The sequence below is a fragment of the Xenopus tropicalis genome, chromosome 6, assembly GCF_000004195.4.
Source record: "Xenopus tropicalis strain Nigerian chromosome 6, UCB_Xtro_10.0, whole genome shotgun sequence".
In the NCBI taxonomy this organism is placed as follows: Eukaryota; Metazoa; Chordata; class Amphibia; order Anura; family Pipidae; genus Xenopus; species Xenopus tropicalis.
Genome location: NC_030682.2, coordinates 76,849,745 through 76,872,918, shown reverse-complemented (window position 1 = coordinate 76,872,918; position 23,174 = coordinate 76,849,745). Strand labels below are relative to the sequence as shown.

Sequence of the window (23,174 nt, the reverse complement as noted above, 5' to 3'; positions counted from 1 at the left end):
TCTTTATTAGCCTTTCCTTCTCCTTTAAGGCCCTCTACAATTTCCCTACAGCTAGAGTTAGTCACATGGGCTTTTCTTCAGAAGTTCTCAATATAGGTAGGGGCACCGGACAGGGGTGTCTCTTGTCACCCCTGCAGTTTACACTTGCCATTGAGCCCTTATCCCAAACACTAAGACTAAATGATGAGATTTCTGGTATAACAGTAGGAAATTCAGACTATAAATGCACGTTGTATGCTGATTATATAATAATGACTATGTCTAATCCCATGACTTCCTTCCATATTTATACAAAACTCTCTCAAATTTCTCAAATATTTCAGGACTAGAGATTAATCCCTCCAGCATAAATCTCCAGCAGCATCTTAAAAAAACTATTGGAGATCAATTTTGAATTTAAGTGGCAAACTAAGACCATTAAATACCTTGGCGTACACCTTTCTGACAATTACACATCCTTTGCCTCCAACAACTACCTTCAAACAGGCCAAAAAGTTTTAAATATGGTAAAGTCATGGGATAAACTTGAACTTTCATGGCCAGTGAGAGTCACAGCATCGAAAATGTCTGCTTTCCCTTTGCTATCATATTTATTTTGCACTTTCTCCCCCTAAAGGACAAAAAACATTCACGAAATTTGTGTGGAACAGGAAGAGGCCCGAATGAGCTTTAAAACAGCTTGTCATAAAGGAGGACTGGGTATCCCCAACTTGAGATGTTTTTACATTGCATCCCAGTTGACCCAATTAATACCTTGGCATTTAAAGTGGACCTAGCCATAAAAAGCTGTATAATAAAAGTCCTTTTCAAATTAAACAAGAAACCCAAATTCATTTTTATATTGACACATCCAAACCCATTATAAAAGCATTTAATAAAATCCCAGCTGTCAATCATATATTGCCTGCCCCGCATCTATTCCTAAGGCAGACTAGTACTTTAACTTTCCATACAACTCACACTTTCCCCTCCCTCCTAACCATCTTATTGTTTAGCCAGTGCATGGGCTTGGGCATCTGGACCCCGTTCTGGCACATACACAAGATTTTGGGGTCATACAAAGCCTGCCTTAATAACAGTGTCCACAAAATTGCACCTGCCTATTTGCTGTGATTTTGTAAATACCAGGACTGAAGGAAACAAGATTTCTATTACTTATATAGTGTAAGTGATTTTTTTTGTTTAACAAAAACAATAGAAAAGAATTTTGAATTATTTCTTAGGGTGCAAGGTCCCCTTTAACCAAAGATAAACCATTCTGGGCTATCATAGAACAGGATCCTTTACCAGAAATTTCTCTTAGAAATCTACTTTGGACTAACCACACGGTTTCTCAGACACAAAATAACCCAATAGTTTCTCATTTAGTAAAGTTCTGGGACAGTTCCAAAGACTCCTACAAACTATGCTCCCCACACAAACCAGTTACTTACCTTATAATCAATGTTGACTTCATGCCAGGCTTATCGACTGCAGGATTTCATTTGTGGGAACAATCCAATCTATGCACTATACAATCATTGACCAACTCAAATACTCTAATGCCGTGGTTGAAACTCCAAGATAACTATAAAATTTCACACACCCAATGGTTCTGCTATCATCAAATCACAGACTTCATTAAATCTCTTTATAGAGATAGACGATCCCCCCACAGCATTTGAACGCTTATGCTTATGCTCACCTCTCTCAAAGGAGCATTATCTTTCTTATACAACATGCTAACCCATCTGACCCCAATTAAGGAATTAAAATGTGTCCAGACTTGGGAAAGTACACTTCATTTATGCTTTGATGAAGCTACCTGGCTGGATATCTTTATGGGCTCAGTGTTATGTTCTATAAATGTATTGATACAAGAGACTACTCAAAAGATTCTACATCAATGGTACCTGGTCCCTACTAAAATATCTAGCTGGTACCCATCTCCATCACCATTATGCTTTCGAGCAGGTAACCAACAAGGCTTCTTTCTTCACATCTGGTGGGACTGCCCAACTGTAGCCCGCTTCTGAATAAGTATCTACACCTTAATCACAGCAGTCACAGGTCTCTCGCTTTGGAAGAATCCTGCTGAAGCTCTACTAAACAAAAATATATCTGGAGGCAACAAATACTTAAGAAAATTAATCACACATATTTTCTCTGCAGCAAAGCAAACAATTGCCAAAGCCTGGAAATCATCAACTCTGGAAAGTAAAATCCAGATTAGACAACTAATTTCCTTCGATGACCTCTCCAAACCCATACTAATTTTTTTTTAACTTTCTTACAGGTCCACGAAAAATATATTTACCTATAAAAGCAATTATCACACAAGTTACCAGTTCTTTTTTCCTGTTTCTTTTATCTTTTACTCTATGTTTGATGTATATAATTTACAAATATCATAATAACCTTGCACCATGGGAATCCCCAATAGGTGCACTTTTGTGACCTGTTCTACTAAATGCAAAATAAAAAAAAAATCACATAAATAAAAACTTATTAAAAAAAAAAAAACAACTTACATATCATCTAACATATTTGCAAATTCTATCCGCTGTTTCTTTATTTTACAAAGGATTAAAGGCTTCTTGCAGAGCATAGGGTTAAGCTCATTGTGACAGTTTTCACCTCTTAATTGTCAGATAATTTGCAGCCAGGGTGGCACTGTTCACTGTACTATGCTGGGCAAAACTTCTTTGGCAGTGGCACCACTTAGAGAACTGCATTAACTGCACTAATTTCCTATAACAAATATATTTATCAAAAATGCGATATTATTCCCTTTCTACCAAGGCAACCACAACCCTTTAGCAGGGAAGATCTATCCCTTAAAAGATACCCCCAGTAGACCCCTATCTTCTTTTTTGCTGATTCATTGCACATGCTCTGTGCTGCTAATGCAGAACTCTGCAGAACCAGGAAGTGCTAAAGTAAAAGTGAAATGTTGAGTCATCTGCAAGAACTACATATGTTTCTTGTCTTATAGGCAAAAAATGTTTTCAAGATAAGCCCTATCAGCCCTGGGCTGATGCTTTATATTTCCCATTTATCATAATAGTACATAATCAATCAGTGTTAAGAAATGTGCTTGAAGTCTGTCCACCTCAGATAATATTACATTACTTAATCGAATGGAAAGATGAGATGAGTTTTGAATTTTTGGATGGAAGCATTGGGGCATATGCCACTTATGGAGCTTAGCGGTGAAGCATATTAGCATTCTGTACATACTATTCCCATTTTACAAATGTCAACAATAATTATGGAGAGCAATAGGGTTGTTTGCTGTCTTGTCTTAATATTTTGTATAAAAATATACCTATCAACTCCTTCTCATTAGCTACAAAACTGCCTTGTGCTTTGAGCAATGCTTTATAACTTTTGAATTAATGTAGACTTGCTGGACAGATGTGCCTGTTTTTGTCATTGTGTTCCTAATGTAATGATTTTCCCTGAGCTATAAGGACAAGTGTATATTAATGACTTTTGACCACACTTCCACATAAAGCAATTTTGGAAAACAACAATGACTTGAGCCTCCTTATAAGTGCTGCATTTTGATCTTCAGGAATAAGTCAGGAGCATGCAAACTGTTTGTGTAATCATTGTTAAAGTTTCATTAAAAGTAGTTACATTGCTTTTACCTTAGGCATAACAATTAAATGTGTTTTTGAAGTTAAAAAGAAATGCCCTTGCCAATTCAGTTTCTTTGTGAGTCATTGTTTGCCATTGTAAATCACCATCTTGGCTGCCTGTCTTCCCTCTGCTGCAGGCAATGCTTTTTTCTTGATTATTGGCCAGGAGTGCACATGTGTACAGTATGTGGCTCAACATGGGAAATCATTAATGTTTTTCTGTATCTTGACTATGCCTTTTTAAAATAGTGTCCATGGTCTGACCATACCATTAAATGAGTACAAAAATCTTAGTTTGTTTTATCAAAAAAAATAAAACCTAGTCTTGCTGCCCTTATTTGTTTTGGCATGTAAGTAACTCCCATAAAGCAGCTTCCTTATGTTTACATCATATAATGAATTTAAATAAATGAATAACCCAGTATAACATCTGCTGTACCACTCTGTACCACTCATCTGGTGGTAATGCTAGAACTCAAATGCAGCGCAGGTGTACAATGAATATGTATTTTGCCATAGAGAAACAACTAGAGAAGGGAAAACCTAACCATTTCTGCCTAGGCGGTTCCTTTCTAGGGAATAACATCTAGGTGTGCATGAAGCATGCAGTTTTTTCACTACCTTCACGCTCTGTGTTTGGCCATCAGGTGTAACAGTTTGAGCCAGACATTACATTTTAAATGTAACACTCATGTAAGATCTATAAAAGCATTTTTTGATCAGTTATGGAGGGCCCCGCTAAGCTATTAAAAGATATTTCTTCAACCGCAATTAAATGTTGTGTGTAGCTAAATCACCCCAGCCGCTGGAATTTGACTAATGACTAATCTGAATAATATATTGTTTTTAACTTGTTGACTGCACCAGCTGGTGCCAAATTATAAGCAATAGCCACCTTCTCAATGAGGCTTGAATACAAACGTTTTTCTAGTTATACAGTGGTACGATAACTACTTGGCTATAATGCTTGTCAGTCAGTTGCATAACTACAAGTGCAGCATCCTTGTTAGAAGATTGTAGTCATTTGCAGCTTTAGAGGCATTTCTAATGACTGCAGTATTACCTGGTTGAAGTGAGATGTTTTAGCCTTTTTAAAGTAACAATAAATATGACTGCCTGGCCCACAACAATCAGACAGCATTTTATACTGCAAGCTGAATAAAGAAGTCAGAAGAGGAAGGCAAATGCTTTAAAAACATTAAAAATGAAGGGGAGTCGAAATGTTGCTAAGAATATCTAGTATAAATAAATTTGAAGCAACTGGACTTGTATAGTAATCATTGAAGACGTTTCACTACTCATCCGAGCAGCTTCTTCAGTTCAACTGACTGGTATGGGAAGTCCTCAGCATATATACTCTTCCACTAATCCAATCACAATGGCACTATGTAACTCTTCAGAAAGGTGACATCTGAAACTCACAGAGGTGTGAATGCTGTGGAGTTACTTTGAAAGGATTACCAAAGTATCATGCAACTCTTCAAACAGGTGTTACTTGTTAGAATTGCATGAATGGATGTGTGAAGAGTTCTGAAACTGCCGGGGTACAGATGTTAGAAAAGCATTGTATGTAGCAGACAGATGGTGTCGAAGTCCCCCGCCTCTGTTAAGGGATGGTTTCTCCACTTTGACATGAATGGCCTCTTTTACACCTCTTTCAAACCAGCGGTCTTCTTTGTCCAAAATTTGGACATTGCTATTTTCAAAGGAGTGTCCCTTGTCTTTTAGGTGTAGAAAGACAGCAGAGTCCTGGCCTGTAGTGTTCGCCCTCCTATGCTGAGCCATTCGCTTAGAGAGCAGTTGCTTTGTCTCACCAATGTAAAGGTCTGTGCACTCCTCGCTACACTGGACTGCGTATACAACATTGCTTTGTTTTTCCTTTGGTGTTGGATCCTTTGGGTGTACAAGTTTTTGTCTCAGTGTGTTGCTAGGTTTGAAAAACACAGGGATGTGGTGTTTGTTGAAAATTCTCCTGAGTTTCTCCGACACTCCTGCTACATAGGGGATGACTATATTGCGCCTTCTCTCTGCCTCAGGATGGTTATTCCTTTTGGTGTTCCTGTTGGAACTACACCAAGTCACTGGTTCAGGTATGTAGATGACACGTGGGTTAAAATCAGATCCAACGAAGTGGCGGCCTTTTCAGAACACATTAACTCAGTGGACAACAACATCAAGTTCACAAGGGAGGATGTCCATGAGAACAAACTTGCTTTTTTGGACTGTTTGATATCCATTCAAGAGGGGGGTATCTTGAAAACAGAAGTATACAGGAAACCCACTCACACGGATCAATATCTGTTGTTCGATTCCCACCATCCGCTGGAACACAAACTGGGTGTCATTAGAACTCTACACCATAGGGCGGAAAGTGTAACAACTGATACAGAGTCCAAGGACAAGGAATGTAAACATCTCAGAGGAGCACTGAAAGCTTGTGGCTACCCAGACTGGGCCTTTGTCAAAACAAGAGCAACTAAGCCCAACAGGAACACCAAAAAGGAATAACCGTCCTGAGGCAGAGAGAAGGCGCAATATAGTCATCCCCTATGTAGCAGGAGTGTCGGAGAAACTCAGGAGAATTTTCAACAAACACCACATCCCTGTGTTTTTCAAACCTAGCAACACACTGAGACAAAAACTTGTACACCCAAAGGATCCAACACCAAAGGAAAAACAAAGCAATGTTGTATACGCAGTCCAGTGTAGCGAGGAGTGCACAGACCTTTACATTGGTGAGACAAAGCAACTGCTCTCTAAGCGAATGGCTCAGCATAGGAGGGCGAACACTACAGGCCAGGACTCTGCTGTCTTTCTACACCTAAAAGACAAGGGACACTCCTTTGAAAATAGCAATGTCCAAATTTTGGACAAAGAAGACCGCTGGTTTGAAAGAGGTGTAAAAGAGGCCATTCATGTCAAAGTGGAGAAACCATCCCTTAACAGAGGCGGGGGACTTCGACACCATCTGTCTGCTACATACAATGCTTTTCTAACATCTGTACCCCGGCAGTTTCAGAACTCTTCACACATCCATTCATGCAATTCTAACAAGTAACACCTGTTTGAAGAGTTGCATGATACTTTGGTAATCCTTTCAAAGTAACTCCACAGCATTCACACCTCTGTGAGTTTCAGATGTCACCTTTCTGAAGAGTTACATAGTGCCATTGTGATTGGATTAGTGGAAGAGTATATATGCTGAGGACTTCCCATACCAGTCAGTTGAACTGAAGAAGCTGCTCGGATGAGTAGTGAAACGTCTTCAATGATTACTATACAAGTCCAGTTGCTTCAAATTTATTTATACTAGATATACCATGACCTGGATGAATGAAAATCTTCATAGACATGTTGCTAAGAATAGTTTCTCATCCTCATTTCTTGCTATAAATGCAAATAGTATGTCTACCTTTTTAAGTGATATTTTCTACTACCTCTAAACCAATCATGTCTGTATGTGCATTTGAAAATGCCAAAAATGTATTGGAAAATTTTAAAACCAAATAAAAATAGTTATCCCACATGTCCCTAAAGCCACAATAAGTATTTTTCCAAAAATTTCTGCTTTGCTTTTATCTCTGTAAAAAAAAAGTTAGTGCTTACCCAATTGGTTTCATATTCACCTATGCAGTCAATGTCACTCATGGTGTTTGAAAAAAGTAAAAAAAAATTTCTTTATTTATGTCAATGTTGACTTACATAAAGAATTTCTTCACGCCCTATGAGTGCTTCTATGATCATATTTGTTACATTGGCATAACTACCGGGTGTGCAGGGAGTATTACACCTGTGCCCACCCACAAGACAGAGAAAGGACGGAGTATGAGTGCAGGCAAGTGTCAATGGGGAAGATAGGGAAGAGGGGTCCAGAGGCAGAGTTTGTGTATTTAATTGCACTACTGGTGCGTTACTTGGAGGACTGTGCCCCTTTCATACTAATTTATGGATTTAGATGATTATTTACAAACTATTTGAATTATATTTTAGTTGCCCAAGAGGCAAGCAAAGTGGCAATGAGGTAAAGAAGGTGGTGTTCAGAGAGTCTCCTCAGAAAATAAACCGCTATCTCTTATACAATCTTATTCTTTCTGATTTATTCAAGGGGTGAAGGTTTGCTGAAGACCACACAAGATTTATTTCACCAAGCAGAGGTAAGGTTGTTTAGCATTGAAATTACAGGTTATATTGTTACAGTAATGTCTCCTTTCCATGAACTAGACTTCTTAAAATGCTTTTCTACCTGAGTCATAAGCACATAAAATCCCTAAAGTAGAATTTAAATTATTAGAAAACACCTGGGTACATTTTTAATTGCAGGGATTAGAGCTGTGCTTCTTAACCTGAGGGCTGAGAAATTACTGTGCTGTTCAGTTGGGTTAAAGGAAAACTATACCCCCAGAATGAATACTTAACCAACAGAAAGTTTATATTATGTTAAGTGACCTATTAAAGAATTTCACCAAACTGGAATATATATATATCAGTAAATATTGCACTTTTACATCCTTTTCCTTAAACCACCATTTAGTGATGGACTGTGTGCTCCCTCAGAGATCACATGACCAAAAATATTTTGATCTAACCTTAACAGGAAGTAGTGTGGAAGCAAAAGACAGAACTATGTCAATTGATTGATGGCAGTTTCTAGCAATGACAGCCCCCTGGGCAACGAGCCAGGGGGGCTCTCATGTTGGTCCTGAGACTTATTTTGTTGTTTCACTGATTTTGCACAATTTTTGTGGTCTTATTGCATTTTTATCCCTGTATAAGTGTTCCTAATCTATTTTTAGCATAGCTTTGCCATGTGTAACTTTGGTGTACAAAAATAACTGTGTGCAAAAGCTGAGCTCGCAGGCGAGAAATCCATATCTGCTATTTTCATATTCGGGTCAGTACATACCACAGACTTTGGTATATCTATGCATATTGGGAATCAAACTGTTCAGTAGACCGTAGGTGTTCCTATTTGGGGTGATTTGCCTTTGTATGCAAGAAATTGTATGAGATAAATGCAGCAAATTGCAATATTTTTAGGCTATTTTCTGAAATTTCATAAAATCCAATAACTTTAGGAAAGCTTTGCAGATTGGTACTTTGGTGTAGAAAGCACTCCTTACCCATGTTGATTTGTCAGAATGTATACTTTCCAAAACTATATGATTTTCTGGGTTTTTCTGTATAGTTAGGGAATCTTATGGCACATAATACACTGACAGGGGGCTCTGTATGCAAGAGCTGAGCTGGCAGGCGAGAAATCCATATGCGCTATTTTCATTTTGGGGTCAGTATATACCACAGACTTTGGTATATCTATGCATATTGGGCATCAAACTGTTCAGTAGACCTTAGGTGTTCCTATTTGGGGTAATTTGCCTTTATCTGATCTTTATCAAGAAATTGTGAGAGATAAATGTGGCAAATTGCAACATTTTTATGCTTTTCTTTTTATGATTTTCTGAAATGTCATAACAATCTGCAAACTTAGGAAAGCTTTACGGCTTGGTACTTTGGAGTAAAAAGAAATGTGTACTTATTATAGATTCGGGGGAATGTGTACTTTCCAAAAATATATGGCTTTCTGGGGTGAGCGTACTTTTTTGTAGCATTATCCCACATAAAGGATGTAAATTTGTTGATTTTGCAGGAGCTGAAATGACAGATCATATGGGGTATGTTCCCATTGGGGCCCCTACATGCCACATACTTAGGTAAACCTATACATATTTGGTATCAAACTGTTCAGTGGACCCCTGGTGTTCTATGTGGGAGATAAGATGCTGCAAGTGGAAGCTTTGAGGGGATTTTTGGAAATGTCATCAAAATTGCTAACTTTAGAAAAGCTGTGCGGCTTGGTACTTTGAAGTAGAAAGACACGGGTACCCATTTTAGATTCGGGGGAATGTGTACTTTCCAAAAATATGACTTTCTGGGGTGAGCTTACTTTTTACTAGCTTTATCCTACATAAAATAATGTAAATATGTTGATTTTGCAGAAGCTGAAATGACAGAAATGATAGATCATTGGGGTATGTTCACATTGGGGCCCCTACATGCCACATACTTAGGTAAACCTATACATATTGTGGCGTTCATATTTAGGGTGTTATTTGTTTACTTTATGACCTATAGGAGATAAGATACTATAGACTGGAAGCTTTGAAGCGATTTTTTTTAAAATCTTCACAAATTTTGATAAAAACCAATAACTTTAGGAAAGCATTGCGACTTGATAGTTTGGAGTAGACAGACAGTTGTGCCTATTCTGGATTCCCCAGAATCTGTTCTTACCAAAAATGTACAATTTTATGGGATAAAGCCTATATCTTGTTACAGAATTAGAATTACACAAAAATTCTACCATATTTTGAAAGCTTAGGTTGTCCTGAAAAAAAAACTAATATATTGTTTTCCTGGGTAAACTAAAAGTCCCCCCGAGGAAAGGCCCCTAAAGTGAAACAGTGCAAAATGTTCAAAAACTGTCTGGCAATACAAGTTACGTTTTGACCAAAACGGCTGGCAGTGAAAGGGTTAAAAAGTATATTTTTAACGAAACGTTTTATTTAGATGAAGCACGGTTTTACATATGAGCTTGTTTATGCAATATATTTTTATAGAGACTTATATTGTTTGGGGGGTATAATTTTCCTTTAACCCTTTAAGTGCCAAAGAACGTTAAATCTACTACACAGAACGTATATTCTACATTCTGCAGTACTTCCGGGTTTGGGAGCTCCCTTTTCATTCCCCAGCCCCTAGGTAACGAACAGAGATGGGGAATGAGTGGCACCTGGGGCACGATCACCCAGGGAACTCTAGGCAACAATAGGCACTATGTTGGTCTAAGGGACGGATATCGGCAGCTAGAATCGGCCTGTGTATGGCCACCTTAGTAGGTACTTTTTTATTGCATCTTTTTTTTGTTTATTGCCTTTGCGGATAGCATATTTGCTAACTGCACTGCACAATACCTGTTGTATGTTATTTTGGTGCTTTTACATTTTACTATGATTTTGGTGCATTTTTAGTCATTTATTGCATTTTTAGCCATTTTATTGCATTGTCAGTTCTGCATAGGTGTTTTTCGCTTGATTTTGTCTGGAAAACGAATTTGCCCAAAACAAAATAGTCAAACTTTGATTCTGACTGCAGACTACACTAGGCGGAAAAAATACCCATTAATTATAGTGTTTTTTGGGAGGGAGTGATTTTATTGCATTTCACATTGTTCTTTGTTACTTGTCTTTGCCCATGGAAATTTTGTCTTCTATATATCGATTTGGGTGCCTCTGTGCACCACATAGTTTGGTAATTATGCATATTGGCCATCAAACTGTTCAGTAGACCCCTGACTTTCATATTTAGAATGTTTTACGTTGATACGTTACAAAATGTGGGGCTACATAATGGGGTAAAATGCAAGCTTTGAGATGATTTTTTTAGAATTTTCATAATTTTATATGGAAACTGCTAAATTCAGAAAAGCATTGCTGTTTGGTACTTAGGATTTGAAAGACATGGTTACCCCTTTTGGATTCGGCACAATATGTACTTTTCAAAAAGATATGGTTTCCTGGGGTAAACCTAATGTCCCAGGATTTTTGGCTTTGCCGTATTCTGCTGTAATGCTTTGAAAATTTGATAAGTTACTGTTGGGAGTTTTTGATCTATAGAAGTATCTATATAAGAAATCTCCATAAAACTATACATATCAGGTATTGGCATGTTTGGGAGACATGAGGCTTTTCAAATCAGTTGAATTTGTGTCAATAAAATAAAATGTTTTTTCTTTTCTTTTTTTGTATTTATAGCTCTTAATCTTGTTCCAGAAGTGGAAACAAGATTTAGAGCTCTAACCTTCTCACACTCTGGAAGCTTTTCCCAGGGCTTCTCACCATCCCTAATGACCTTCATTCATCCGCAGTGACTCTCACACTCGTGAACACTCATGCAACTCACTCAGCCCTGCTGTGTCTTCCCTCTTGGAACCTGGGGCTATAAGCCCTCAGGGTCAAGGAAGAGTGACAGCTGTGATAGGCAGTTCTATATCTGTGGTACAGTATAGTCTGGGGGGGGGCATAGTAACAAGGGCATGCTATTTAAGGTTAGCTTATTGTGTGGCAGTTTGGTCAGCTGCTTAGCAACGGGTAAATTCCAGGAAATACAGGGTATATAAAGAGGAATTCCTGAAGGATACCTGTGATTCAGCGTGGGACAGCATTGTGAAGAGCTAGATAGGAGTCCAAGCCCGACCGGAGATGGAGAATGGCAAGCTTCAGGAGATCATCCGATGTGTACAGACAGAGGCCAGCGAGGATGACATCCACTCACTGTTGTCACAGTGTCAGGTATCATCGGCAGAAGCACAGAGCGGTTCTCCAAGCCCACCATCAGAGGAAGCTACTTTACCTCCTTGCTCGATGACGGACCAGTTGGGAAAGGGCATGGTTATTTGGTTGGGTAAGAGCAATATTGATAGTATATGCCCAGTTCTAGCATTTGAGGCCTTTTTTGCTGTTTATCCATTCCGACGACACTTACCTTACAAAATATTAGTTTGCCAAAGTCTTGCACGATTGCATTTGTTGCATAGGTTTGTCACCCATTGATTTTAAAACTCATTCCTTTTGTATTGGTGTTGATACCCAAGCATCCATTCTCGGGTTTAGTGACAATTCTATACAGAAGTTGGGTAGGTGGACCTCTAAGTGACTCTAAGCATTATGTCAGGCCAACTTTAGTTGATCGATAATTTTATCTTCTTTTTCCAGTTTCTCCTTGACTCATTTGGCTAATCGGCCATTCATTTGTTCACCTGGTAAAGATCTGAGCAGAATCCCGCAATTACTCAGTTAATTTAGGTTTAAATAATGTTAAGATTGTTTGGATAGATATTTGGGGTTTAAAATAGGTAGATTTGGTTCCAGTTACTTTACAGATGAAAGCAAGGTGGTGATTGTTATCCACCTGGGTGGTAACGATATCCGTAAATGTTGAACTATTGACCTAATAAGGGTCATGAGGTGAGATTTGGCACAAATTCACTTCATGTTCCCACACAGTGTCCTAGTTTGGTCTGAGGTCATACCTAGATTGCTATGGTCACAAAAAAAAGGGTACCTTCGCCACTTTAGAAGTGCCGTAGGAAGTTAAATTTTGCTTTGGTGAAGTTTGCTAAAACTTTATATGGTACATAGTTACCATGAATTGGAATATGCTGGGGAAGGCCTGTATGCAGAGGATAGGGTACATTTGTCCGGGTATTCAGGATGCAAGATCAAGAAGGCGTTGCCTTGGTGAAGAAGCACCAAGGCCAATTTAATGGTTTAATTGGCCTTGGCATGGAGGCAAGTTTCATGGTGACAAGGCGGCCTGCTGTTGATATTGGCTATCAGGGGCTGGCTGGTACAATGGATGATTAACACAGTAACAATTAACTAGTTGTATTAATTTTTGTCATGCATTTAAATTAATAAATTTTATCCCCAACAATTATTGTGTGTGACCTCATTTGTTCTTTAATATAACGGTGCTGTCTACGCTTCCCATGAAACCTGGGTCTATAAGCCCTCAAGGTCATGGTAGAGTGGCAGCCGTGATAGGCGGTCAGATCTGTGGTACAGTATGGTCTGGGGGGAGGTAGAGCATAGTAACAAGAGCATGCTATTTAAGGTTAGCAGTTTGGTCAGCTGGTTAGTAATGTGTAAAGCCCAGGAATACAGAGTATATAAGGAGGAATTCCTGAGGGATACCTGTCATTTGGCATGGGACAGCCTTCTGAAGAGCCTCACTGTGTTCATTTGTTCTGGAAAAAATGTTTAATCAATTAAAAATGGATATTTTCACAGCAGTATATTGTATTTGAATTTGTGAGTTTGGAGGAAAGTTTCATGGTGACAAGGCGGTCTGCTGTGGATATTGGTTATCAGGGGCTGGCTGGTACAATGGATGGTTAACACGGTAACAATTAACTTGTTGTATTAATTGTTATGTATTAAATCAATAAATCTGCTGAAATAAATTTTATCCCCACCAATTATTGTGTGTGGCCTCATTAGTTCTGTACTATGAAGGTGCTGTCTATGCTTCCCATGGGATACCAGGTCACCAGCTTCTGGCGCACTTTCACTTTAACACAGGCAGGCAGCCTTCCTACCTTGTACCCTGCTCTGAGAGACCTTTTCTCAGAGTGACCCTTCACTTGGTTACAGCTACCTCTGCTCCTTGCAGTGGCAGGTGGCACCCCAGCCCCTCTGGGAGTTAATAAAACAGGCTGGTAGCCTTCCTGCCCTGTGCCCTGCTGTGAGAGTGAACTCTTTTCTGTGAGTGAACACCTTGCCGTTTAATCCCACAGCCCTTTTATTTGCTGCTCACCTACAGCCTAATCAGGCAGCTACCTACCTCTGGGAAAAATAAAAACATTAAACAGAGTACGGATTGTGGAAGGTCTTTCCTATGCTCCTTCCATTTACTCCCAGTCCTGGGTCTCATTTAGCAATGGCGGAAAATACACTAAACAGTGTTTTTAATCATTGTAAAGGTGGCCATACACTTTAAGATCCGCTAGCTTGGTGACCTCGGATCTTCTCCTGATATCCCCACTTACTGGTGGGCGATATTTGGCAAATGTAGGCTACCGGCGGGAATGGGGGCAGTCTGTTTGGGGACCGCATCAGCTCGTTGATCCGACTAAATCTTTTAACCTGCCCGATCGATATCTGGCCAATTTCAGGCCAGATATTGGTCGGCCAAGCCCGTCGATCCTGCCCCTACACGGGCCGATAAGCTGACGAATTGGTCCCAGGGACCGATATTGGCAGCTACAATCGGCCCGTGTATGGCCAGCTTTAGAGTCTATCCTGATCTGTAGGATTATAAGATTATACAGTTATGGGACCTGCTCTCCAGATTGCTCATGACCTTGGGTTTTCCACATAAGGGGTCTTTCCGTAATTTGGATTTCCATATGTTATGTCTACTGTAAATCATTTAAACATTTAAAAAACCCAACAGGATTGTTTCGCCTCCAATAAGGATTAATTATATCTTAGTTGGCATGAAGTACAAGGTACTGTTTTATTATTACAGAGAAAAAGAAAATGTTTTAAAATTTTGAATTATTTCATTAAAATGGAATCCATGGGGGGTGCCCTTCCTGTAATTCAGAGCTTTCTGGATAACAGATCCCATACATGTACTGGAATCTACTGTACATATATATGTATGTAGTAAGTAGAGCCAGATAACTAGTGAAAAGTGAAAAATGTTTGCTATGGTAAAAGTGGTCAAAGAGCCTCTGTTTTGAGATGCTGAATAGTATGCTTTTCTTCCTCAGGTATTTGCTACAGCTGGATTAAAGTTTTCCTCAGTTCTTCATGCATTTTCAAACCAGGTATTTACAAAACATCTTTGCATTTTGCCCAATGTCATTTTTGTGCAGATGAATAAACTGTTATAAATAAAAAAAGAAAAAGTACAATTAATGTGTAATTAATTAATTTCTGTCAATCAGAATTTTCTGTTCATGCTGTTCACTATCCAATAGGGATTTATCTGCTTTGGGGAAAGGACCCAAAGGTTTAAGGACCATTTCTCATAGCATAGGTCATCCATCAATAGGAAGCACGCAGAACTGCCTATTCTACATTATTTATTAGAAAAAGGCCATGGGGATATGAAATGTAAATTTCAGGTTATTGAGATATTTTAGCTTTTATGTTGTCTTGATTGTGGCTGCCTGGGCTTACATGCTGCTCCTATATGTATCATTTGTTTGGAACTAGGGAAGCATTTTTGGGGTACGGTGTTGTATTTCGATATTTTACATTGGACTACACCTGACCAAACAACCAGCAGGTAGCGTTTCTTGGCGTGCTGTTGAAAAACAAACAACCAGTTTCTATTAGTTGAATTATTCAAACTTATTAAGTTTTATTGCTTTACCCCAGTACCTTCTAGTTTTTAGCAGGCTGTTTACTACCTTGTATCTGCAGTTATTCCCACCTAAGGAATTGTCCCTTCTCCCCCTTTAGGACACAGTGTAAGCTGCTTTAAAGGAGAAGGAAAGGCAAAGTCACTTGGGGGTGCCAAAATGTTAGGCACCCCCAAGTGACTTTAATCACCTACCAGAACAGCACCAGCCCGGGGTAGCAGCAGCGCTTCCTTCTTCCTGGTTCGGGTGCACGCGCATGTGCAGTAGAGTGAAAAGCCGTATTTAGAGAGCGATGAATTAAAAAATGAAAGTGCGGAGGGACTGTGGAGCCAGCTGTGGCCCAGTCCCCCCCGTGCTTGTAAGGGGTTAACTTACCCAGCCAGTTCAGTCAGGAAAGGGCAGCCCCCCCTTGCTTGCTCCTCCTCCCTCCTCTGTGCCTGCATTCCCGCGCTGCTGCTGCCACTCTGCTTCCGAATTCCACCGAGCGGCATCACTATAAGCACACTCTGTTTATAAAAAAAAAAAAAATTATCATATCAATATAAATTTGTGGTTTGTCACAGCAAATGGCAGGGGGTAGTCCTTGGCCATTTAAGTTCTGATGTTGTCTTATGGCTTCTACATGCCCACTGTGTTCGCAGTGGCCGGCATTCGTTAACAAAATGGTTTATTGTTTGGAAAAGTTGAATATACATGGCAAGGACTAATTTTGGACATTGTATTTGATAATAAAGCTGTGGCCGAACTCCACCCACACAACGGTGTCATTGCGTCTTTTGTCAGCTAGGTGCAACAGGGCAAAGAGTGATAATGAGAGGGAACAAGTCTCCACAGTCTTAACAGAGAAGTCGGCTTTTCACTCTACTGCGCATGCGTGCGTCGTTTAGTCCTTAAAAAATGAAGCAGGAAGAAGGAAGCGCTGCGCTACAGGTATCCTGGGCTGGTGCTGTTTTCTCCTAACATTTTGGCACCCCCAATTGACTTTGCCTTTCCTTGTCCTTTAATGCAGTTTTTGCAGATTCCTCATAATTGCCCAGGGAGATAGGCACATAGGAATCAAACTCCAGCATGTCTATCACTTTTTATACATGTGAGAAAGGCTGCCAGCTCACCACATATTAAAAGCCACTTTTTGTAAGCCTAATTAGCAGTTAGACTATACTGATTTCTGTGCAGCCAGAAGTTTATGAATTTCACCCATCTGCTTTAAAGGGATGATGTGGCAACCCTATCACTTCGTGAACGTCCATGGAGAGTGTCTTGTTTTCAAAACTATGGTGTTTTAGTAAAGATTTTTATACTATTTGAAAATGTATACTAGGTTCTTTGCACTACTAAAAAGGGAAAGGCAGAATTGATAGACTCTGTCCCTTTGGGACTCAATGTAATTATATGCGTTGTAGTTTTGCCTTCCTTGCCTTTCTTAGCAACAGTTTCTTGCTTGCTGTATCCTGTGCATGCCTCTAATCTCTACAATTTGTGCCTTAGCTTGAAGATGATGATAAACCTTTGCTCCTGCTGGAAATAGAGAAGCTTATCCCGCTGAGTCAGCAGCTACAGATAACAGCCAGGACACCCGTACAGGGAAAAACTGCCACTTTCACCAAGGTACAGAACCTTTTGTTTCATTCAGTTTCTTATGTTGTCTATAAAAGAAATAGAACATCTCTATTTAAGGTCAGAGAACTGATCAAAGGAAAAAAAACAAAAGAATATTGAAAGCTTCTTAATCTGCTCTTAGTGGCCGAGCGAAACGAGAGAACAGATGACTCTTGTTTCTCAGATGCACAACTAACAGTTAAGAATTTAAGGATAAAGCTTTAAATAGATGCCAAACTGCACTGAAATGTTGGCAGTGCCAAACATGGAACAGATCCGCTATATAACTGCAAAGATGCGTTGTAACCAATAATGGTAATTTAGCAGAAAAGCAGCCTTATGTTTTCTGGATGTCTTGTAGCTTTACATTAGAAGCTGAACAGCTCCCCCCTTTGGTATGCCATAAAATATTTTTCCTAGAATAAACAATATACCGTATATACTCAAGTATAAACCGAGTTTTCCAGCACTCAAAATGTGCTAAAAAAGGAATCCTCGGCTTATACTCGAGTCAAGTAGTACTGGCGCATCAGTGGCGCGAGCATGCAGGCACACCCGTTTTACCAGTGCCAGGGCAACAGTACATTATATTTTAACTACTTTTGAAACACTTTCAATTTTTGGTGTTACTGTTCCTTTAAGATCTTGTGATCCAAATTACAGAAAGGTCCCTTATCTGGAAAACCCTAGGTCCCAAGCATTCTGGATTAGACATCCTATTCCTGTATTTTTTATTTTTTTTTTTTGTAATTTTACTTTTTTAACTTATAGGTTGACACATGTATTCAGAAGTCAAAAGCTATGATGATTATAGTATTGCAAGTCCTTCCAATCTGCTGGAAGTTACAGAGGAAGGTATGTTACTGAAGCTCTTATCAACGGAATTCCAACAGCTTTTAGTCCTCCTTTTTGTATCTGTATCATTTATAACCTTAGGCATGTACAGGCTTGACCCCCTATATTTCTTAACGTGACTGATTGTAGATCTGGAAGAACAATCCAGAACTCTCCGCATTTAGTTACTATGGGGTGCCGTTTGTCCAAAGTACATTTTGTCTACAAAAATACATTCTGTATACAAAGAACAATCCCCAGTACACAGAATTAATGTGTGGCCATATATACACTGGTAACATATATACAAAACACATATTTCTGTGAAAATAATTAATTTTATGCACAAAAGGATATTATCATATTAGAAACTCTATTCTGTATCACAAATGCATAACATCCATACAGCAGAACAAGTTTTTTACAGAATGAATTATGTAAAACAAAACTTTGCACAAAATATATAATGGTGTAACTGACTAGCATATTCCAAGCTAGATTTTCATGACAAAATAGATGCTTGTGACAAAAAGGAAGATTCTATAGCACAAAATTCATTCTATCAATAAAATGAATACTTAGTTCCACACAACTGATAAAATATCCATTCTGTGAAACAACACTGTCAGTCAAATTACTGAACCAATAAGAAGCAAAGTATATTCATTATCCAATAACATGCAAGTTTTAATTGAAGTCCATTTACTGGTCTTTCTTCCCACTGTTTATAGAAACAATTCAAAGTGCTGATTCTGTAGCACAAAACTGGATTGTGTAGCTAAAAATGAATTTGAAATTAAAGCATCCAAAACATAGATATGATACCTTTAAGTAAGTCAGCTATTCCCATCATTATAATAGGCCTGATATCCCCTAATTATGATTGCCCCCCCCCCTTTTTTTTTTTTAGAAAGATTCTTGCTCAAGCTAAGGGAGTGGGAGTAGGACCCTGAGGGGCAAATTGGTGACATGGGTGGGGTGAGACAACAATGGAGGGGGATTTATTAGGAATTTTGGCCAGGTTGAGGATATGCCAGAGGCAGAATGACAGGTAGACTGGTAAATTCACAATACTGGCCCCCCAGCCTTGCCTGGTATATTACTAGCTAGACTGGCAAAATACTGTCCAGGTAGCAACCCTACCCCTGTCAATAAAAATAAAGAAATGAATAGTATTATTTTTAAAAAAACTCTAACATTAGCAGAATAACCACTCCTATGGGGGGCCCTCAGTATAGTACAATATACAGATATTTATGGTAGCAGTGTAACTCAGTATATGTGAGACACTTATCAATACACCAGTGAGTAGCACACAAACACATATAACATAAGCTCCTCACTCCAAGGATACCAGCTGACTCATATCTTTACACTGCAATATGAAGTTGCACAAGTTTGCATAATTCCCCCACTGTAGTAGTGACCCTAATAAGCTTTGTAGATGAGTGTTATGTTAGGCTCCAATGTCTGTCCTACTCCTTGCCGTAATATTGCACCAGTTAGCTGATAGGACTCTATTAATAATGTGCTTAGCTATAGTTCACCTACTACATAATACGTGTAGCCATGTGATTCAGCAACTTCAGAACTTGATTTAGACATAAATGAGTACTATGTGCAAACAAAAGGGATCATTTAAATATTGGTACTTCAGGGGGATCATCATTTATTTATATGATGTATTATGTGTCTACGTGGTGTTGCACTGGGGTGTCCAGGGTCCACCAGGGCTGCCATCCCAGGAGCCCCTTACCTCAGTTGCCAACTTCTCCACCGCTGCCAGCCTTCACCCCCACCCTGTGTGCAATGCACAGTGCATACCTCCTTCTTCCTCATTGCAGCCACTATTTGGGTTGGGGGTGGTGTGCCAAAGTGTGGCCCACTGGATTTTTTTCCCTGTGGCTACATAATGTAGTTGTTGAACTATAGATTAGCACTTTACCGAGGGGCCCCTCACCCAGTAGTTATACTGCTAATATGATTAATGTGCTAATATGGTTAATAGGATAGAATTAAGATATTAGGGTTGATTCACTAAGGTGCGTTAAAAGGAGCGCTATTTATAGCATGCGTTAAAAATGTTATTGCGTCTTTTTCGTGCGGTATTTGACGCAACGTGCGGTAATTAACGTGCGCAATACGTTTCGCGTGCTAATTAACACATGTGCGCTACTTGTCACGTGCGCGCTAATTTACGCACGGTAATTGACGCACGCGGAAGGTGGCGGTGCGCAATTGACAGCAACATCTAAAGCGATGGAGAGCAGTGTGGGAGCCAGCAGAGGGAAAAAGGTGGCAAAAAGGAGGGCACCTCCAAGTGTTCCAGCTGCCTTGTCACACAGCTCTGGCAGTGACACAGACACAGAGAGGCCTGACTTCATCGGTAGCCCAGATGTGTCGGAAGTGGAGGGCACTGACAGGGATTATTGGCCAGAGGAAGCCAGTGGAGAAGAGAGTGAGGAGCTTCCAACCCACTCATCACCAAAAAGGAGCCGGAAGAGACAACAGGAGAGCAGGATCCGAAACTTAAGGACAAGGAAAGGCAAAGTCACTTGGGGATGCCAAAATGTTAGGAGAAAACAGCACCAGCCCGAGGTACCTGTAGCAAGCGCTTCCTCCTTCATTTTTCAATGACAGGCACATGCGCAGTAGAGTGAAAAGCCGACTTTACCCGGGCTGGTGCTGTTCTCTCCGAGCAGGGGCACCAGCCTGGGGTAAAACGTAGGCAATTAAAGTCACTTGGGGGTGCCTAACATTTTGGCACCCCCAAGTGACTTTGCCTTTCCTTCTCCTTTGAAGCTTTCGGAGTTCGAAAATGAGGCTCTTGTGGAGAGGCTTGTGCCGGTATTTCACCAGATTATCGGCAAATATGCTGGAAAGACACTGACAGCTGTTAAAAACAAGGTGTGGAGGGACATAGCAGACCACGTAAAAATCATTGTGGTCTGTCTGCGCAGTGTCCAACACTGCAAGAAGCGCTACCAGGACATAAAGAGAGTCCTGAAGAAAAGGCTGGCGGAAGACTCCAGATACAGGTAAATATCTTACATTCATCTTTCTATTTAAAACTTGCTCATCTGCTTTTCTCCTCAATCGGCTTTTCCTTTTGTCTTACTGTCTATCCTTTCCTTTATTTTTTGGCTTCTTTCCTACTTACTTTTCTTGTATGTAATGTATGTATGGCACGCCTATTATTATGTGCGCAAGTTATGTCCTCAAAGCTGTGGAGTAGAACAAATTAGGACAGTAAATAGGGGGGTCATTTAAGAAATATTTCCCAAAATAGTTAATGCCCTGTACTCTCCTTTATCAAGGAGGATTATTGTGGAAGCACTGTTTAATTCAAAGTATAAGGGAGAGCCCTGGGAGTTAGCGACGCCACTTAGCAGCAACTTGCAGCATTTTAGTAGGGTTAGTGTCAGAGCATGCCTTAGTATGCCTTAGTCATCTGCTCCAATTCCAGGTATTTTTGTTACCAAATTTTGTTGGACCTGTGTTTTGTGTTAGTCTTGTGCAATGGCATAATAGTGAATTGTATCCGTGTATATTGCAGGCATTTCAATTACAGAAGTGCAGTGTATTGCTAATAAGATAGGTGTGTTTTTGGACAAGTGTGTCTTGCTGGGTTAGGTGCAGTCAGTTCATCTTGTACTTTTGGACAGTAAATCTTTTCAACTTGGTTTTGCCTTTGCATTCTGTATGGCAAATCATTTTACCTTTTTACCTCATTTGGAATGAATCAATGTCCAGAAATAGTTTTTGCAAAATAAACTTGTTCATGTTTTAAAACAAAGGACAATCATTATTGTCTATGAAGTTTGCCTGGCATCATGAACATAATAACAAAAAATTAAAGTCTTTTTCATTTTTCCAAAAGGTGGCCACGGATGCTCTGCTAAACGCTCCTTGTCTCTGCTCCACTCCCCACAATGTGATCCTGCAATTGGAGGGGAAACTTTTAGTGGGGAGGCAAGTGAGAGAGGGTCACGCGTATGTGGCAGCGACGTGGCCTTGTTTTCAGATGAGGAGCCGGCCAACATTCCTCAGCAGCAGGTCACAACCCAGGCCAGAAGCAGCACAGCTAATGTGGCCCCCCAGGAACCTGAGAAAGATAGGTTCCACAAATCTCTAATAAGGCATAATAAAAATTTAATGAAAAAGTTGGACACATTGCATGTCGACTTGTGTGTGGCCACTAACACCTACAAATGCCAGTCAGGCACGCCAAGCTGCACACAAGGCTGCCATGTTAAGCCTCCAACAGGCGAGTCACGCACACCAATAATAAAAAATAATTTCCCGGTAAATAAAACCTTTTTTTTTTTTTGGAGAAGTTGTTTGTTATTTCTTGTTTAGGGGATTAAAGATTGTTGGTACTTACAGGAAAAGCAATTGGTAACAATTTGTCCCCGGACACATTTGGGATGCCACTTAACCCATAAAACTGCCTTTTCACAGCATTCCACTTGTTCCGATTTTTGGGGGACAAGATGAAATTCCAAGACACCGAGCGTATGGCGTCCAGGACCTGACCAAGGCACCGTGAAAAAGGTGGGCTGTGACACCCCCCGTAAACCCACCAACCCTCTGGAAACTGTCAGTGGCCAAAAAGTGCAGGGAGCACAGCAGTTTCACCATTCCGGGAACTGCATGGCTTCTGCGAGTCAGTGGCTGCAGGGAAGGCTCAAGCAGCTCATACAGGCTGGATATTGCCACCCTATTGAGCCTGTAGTGCCTGACCACTTCATCCTCGTTTAAGCCCTCCAAAGTTGTCCTTTCCCGACAAATCACTCTGGAAGGCTCGGGGACTTGATGTTCCTCCTCCAAATAGAGCAAAAACCCCATTGCAAACTCCATCTTGCCTTTTTCCAACAAAAAATTAAAAATGTGGTCTGCACAACGCCTCCCCCAATTAGGTGCTAAAATACGCACACACTTGCACGCTAATTAATGCATTTAACACTTCATGCGCTTTTGTGAATCATGCGTTTTCTTTTCATTCGCTAATTAACGTAATGCGTTAAAATTAACGCATTCGGTTGCACGTTATTTAACGCACACGATATGCGACTTAACGCATGCGATAATACTTTAGCGAATCGCACGTTTTTTTCGCGTTTATTTTAACACAAAAAAGCATGCAATAACGCATATCGCTCATCGCTCCTTAGTGAATCAACCCT

General features: G+C 39.9%; 1 protein-coding gene across 2 annotated transcripts in view; it reads left to right on the top strand.

Annotated features, from left to right (window-relative positions):
- Positions 1 to 23,174, top strand: part of ctnnal1 (catenin alpha-like 1) — a 209,648-nt gene that overhangs the window by 183,961 nt on the left and 2,513 nt on the right. For both annotated transcript variants that reach the window (XM_012964197.3, NM_001102965.1), the window contains 4 exon segments: positions 7,729 to 7,777; positions 14,959 to 15,015; positions 17,044 to 17,163; positions 17,926 to 18,009. In XM_012964197.3, coding sequence (XP_012819651.2) covers positions 7,729 to 7,777; positions 14,959 to 15,015; positions 17,044 to 17,163; positions 17,926 to 18,009 — 310 coding nt within the window.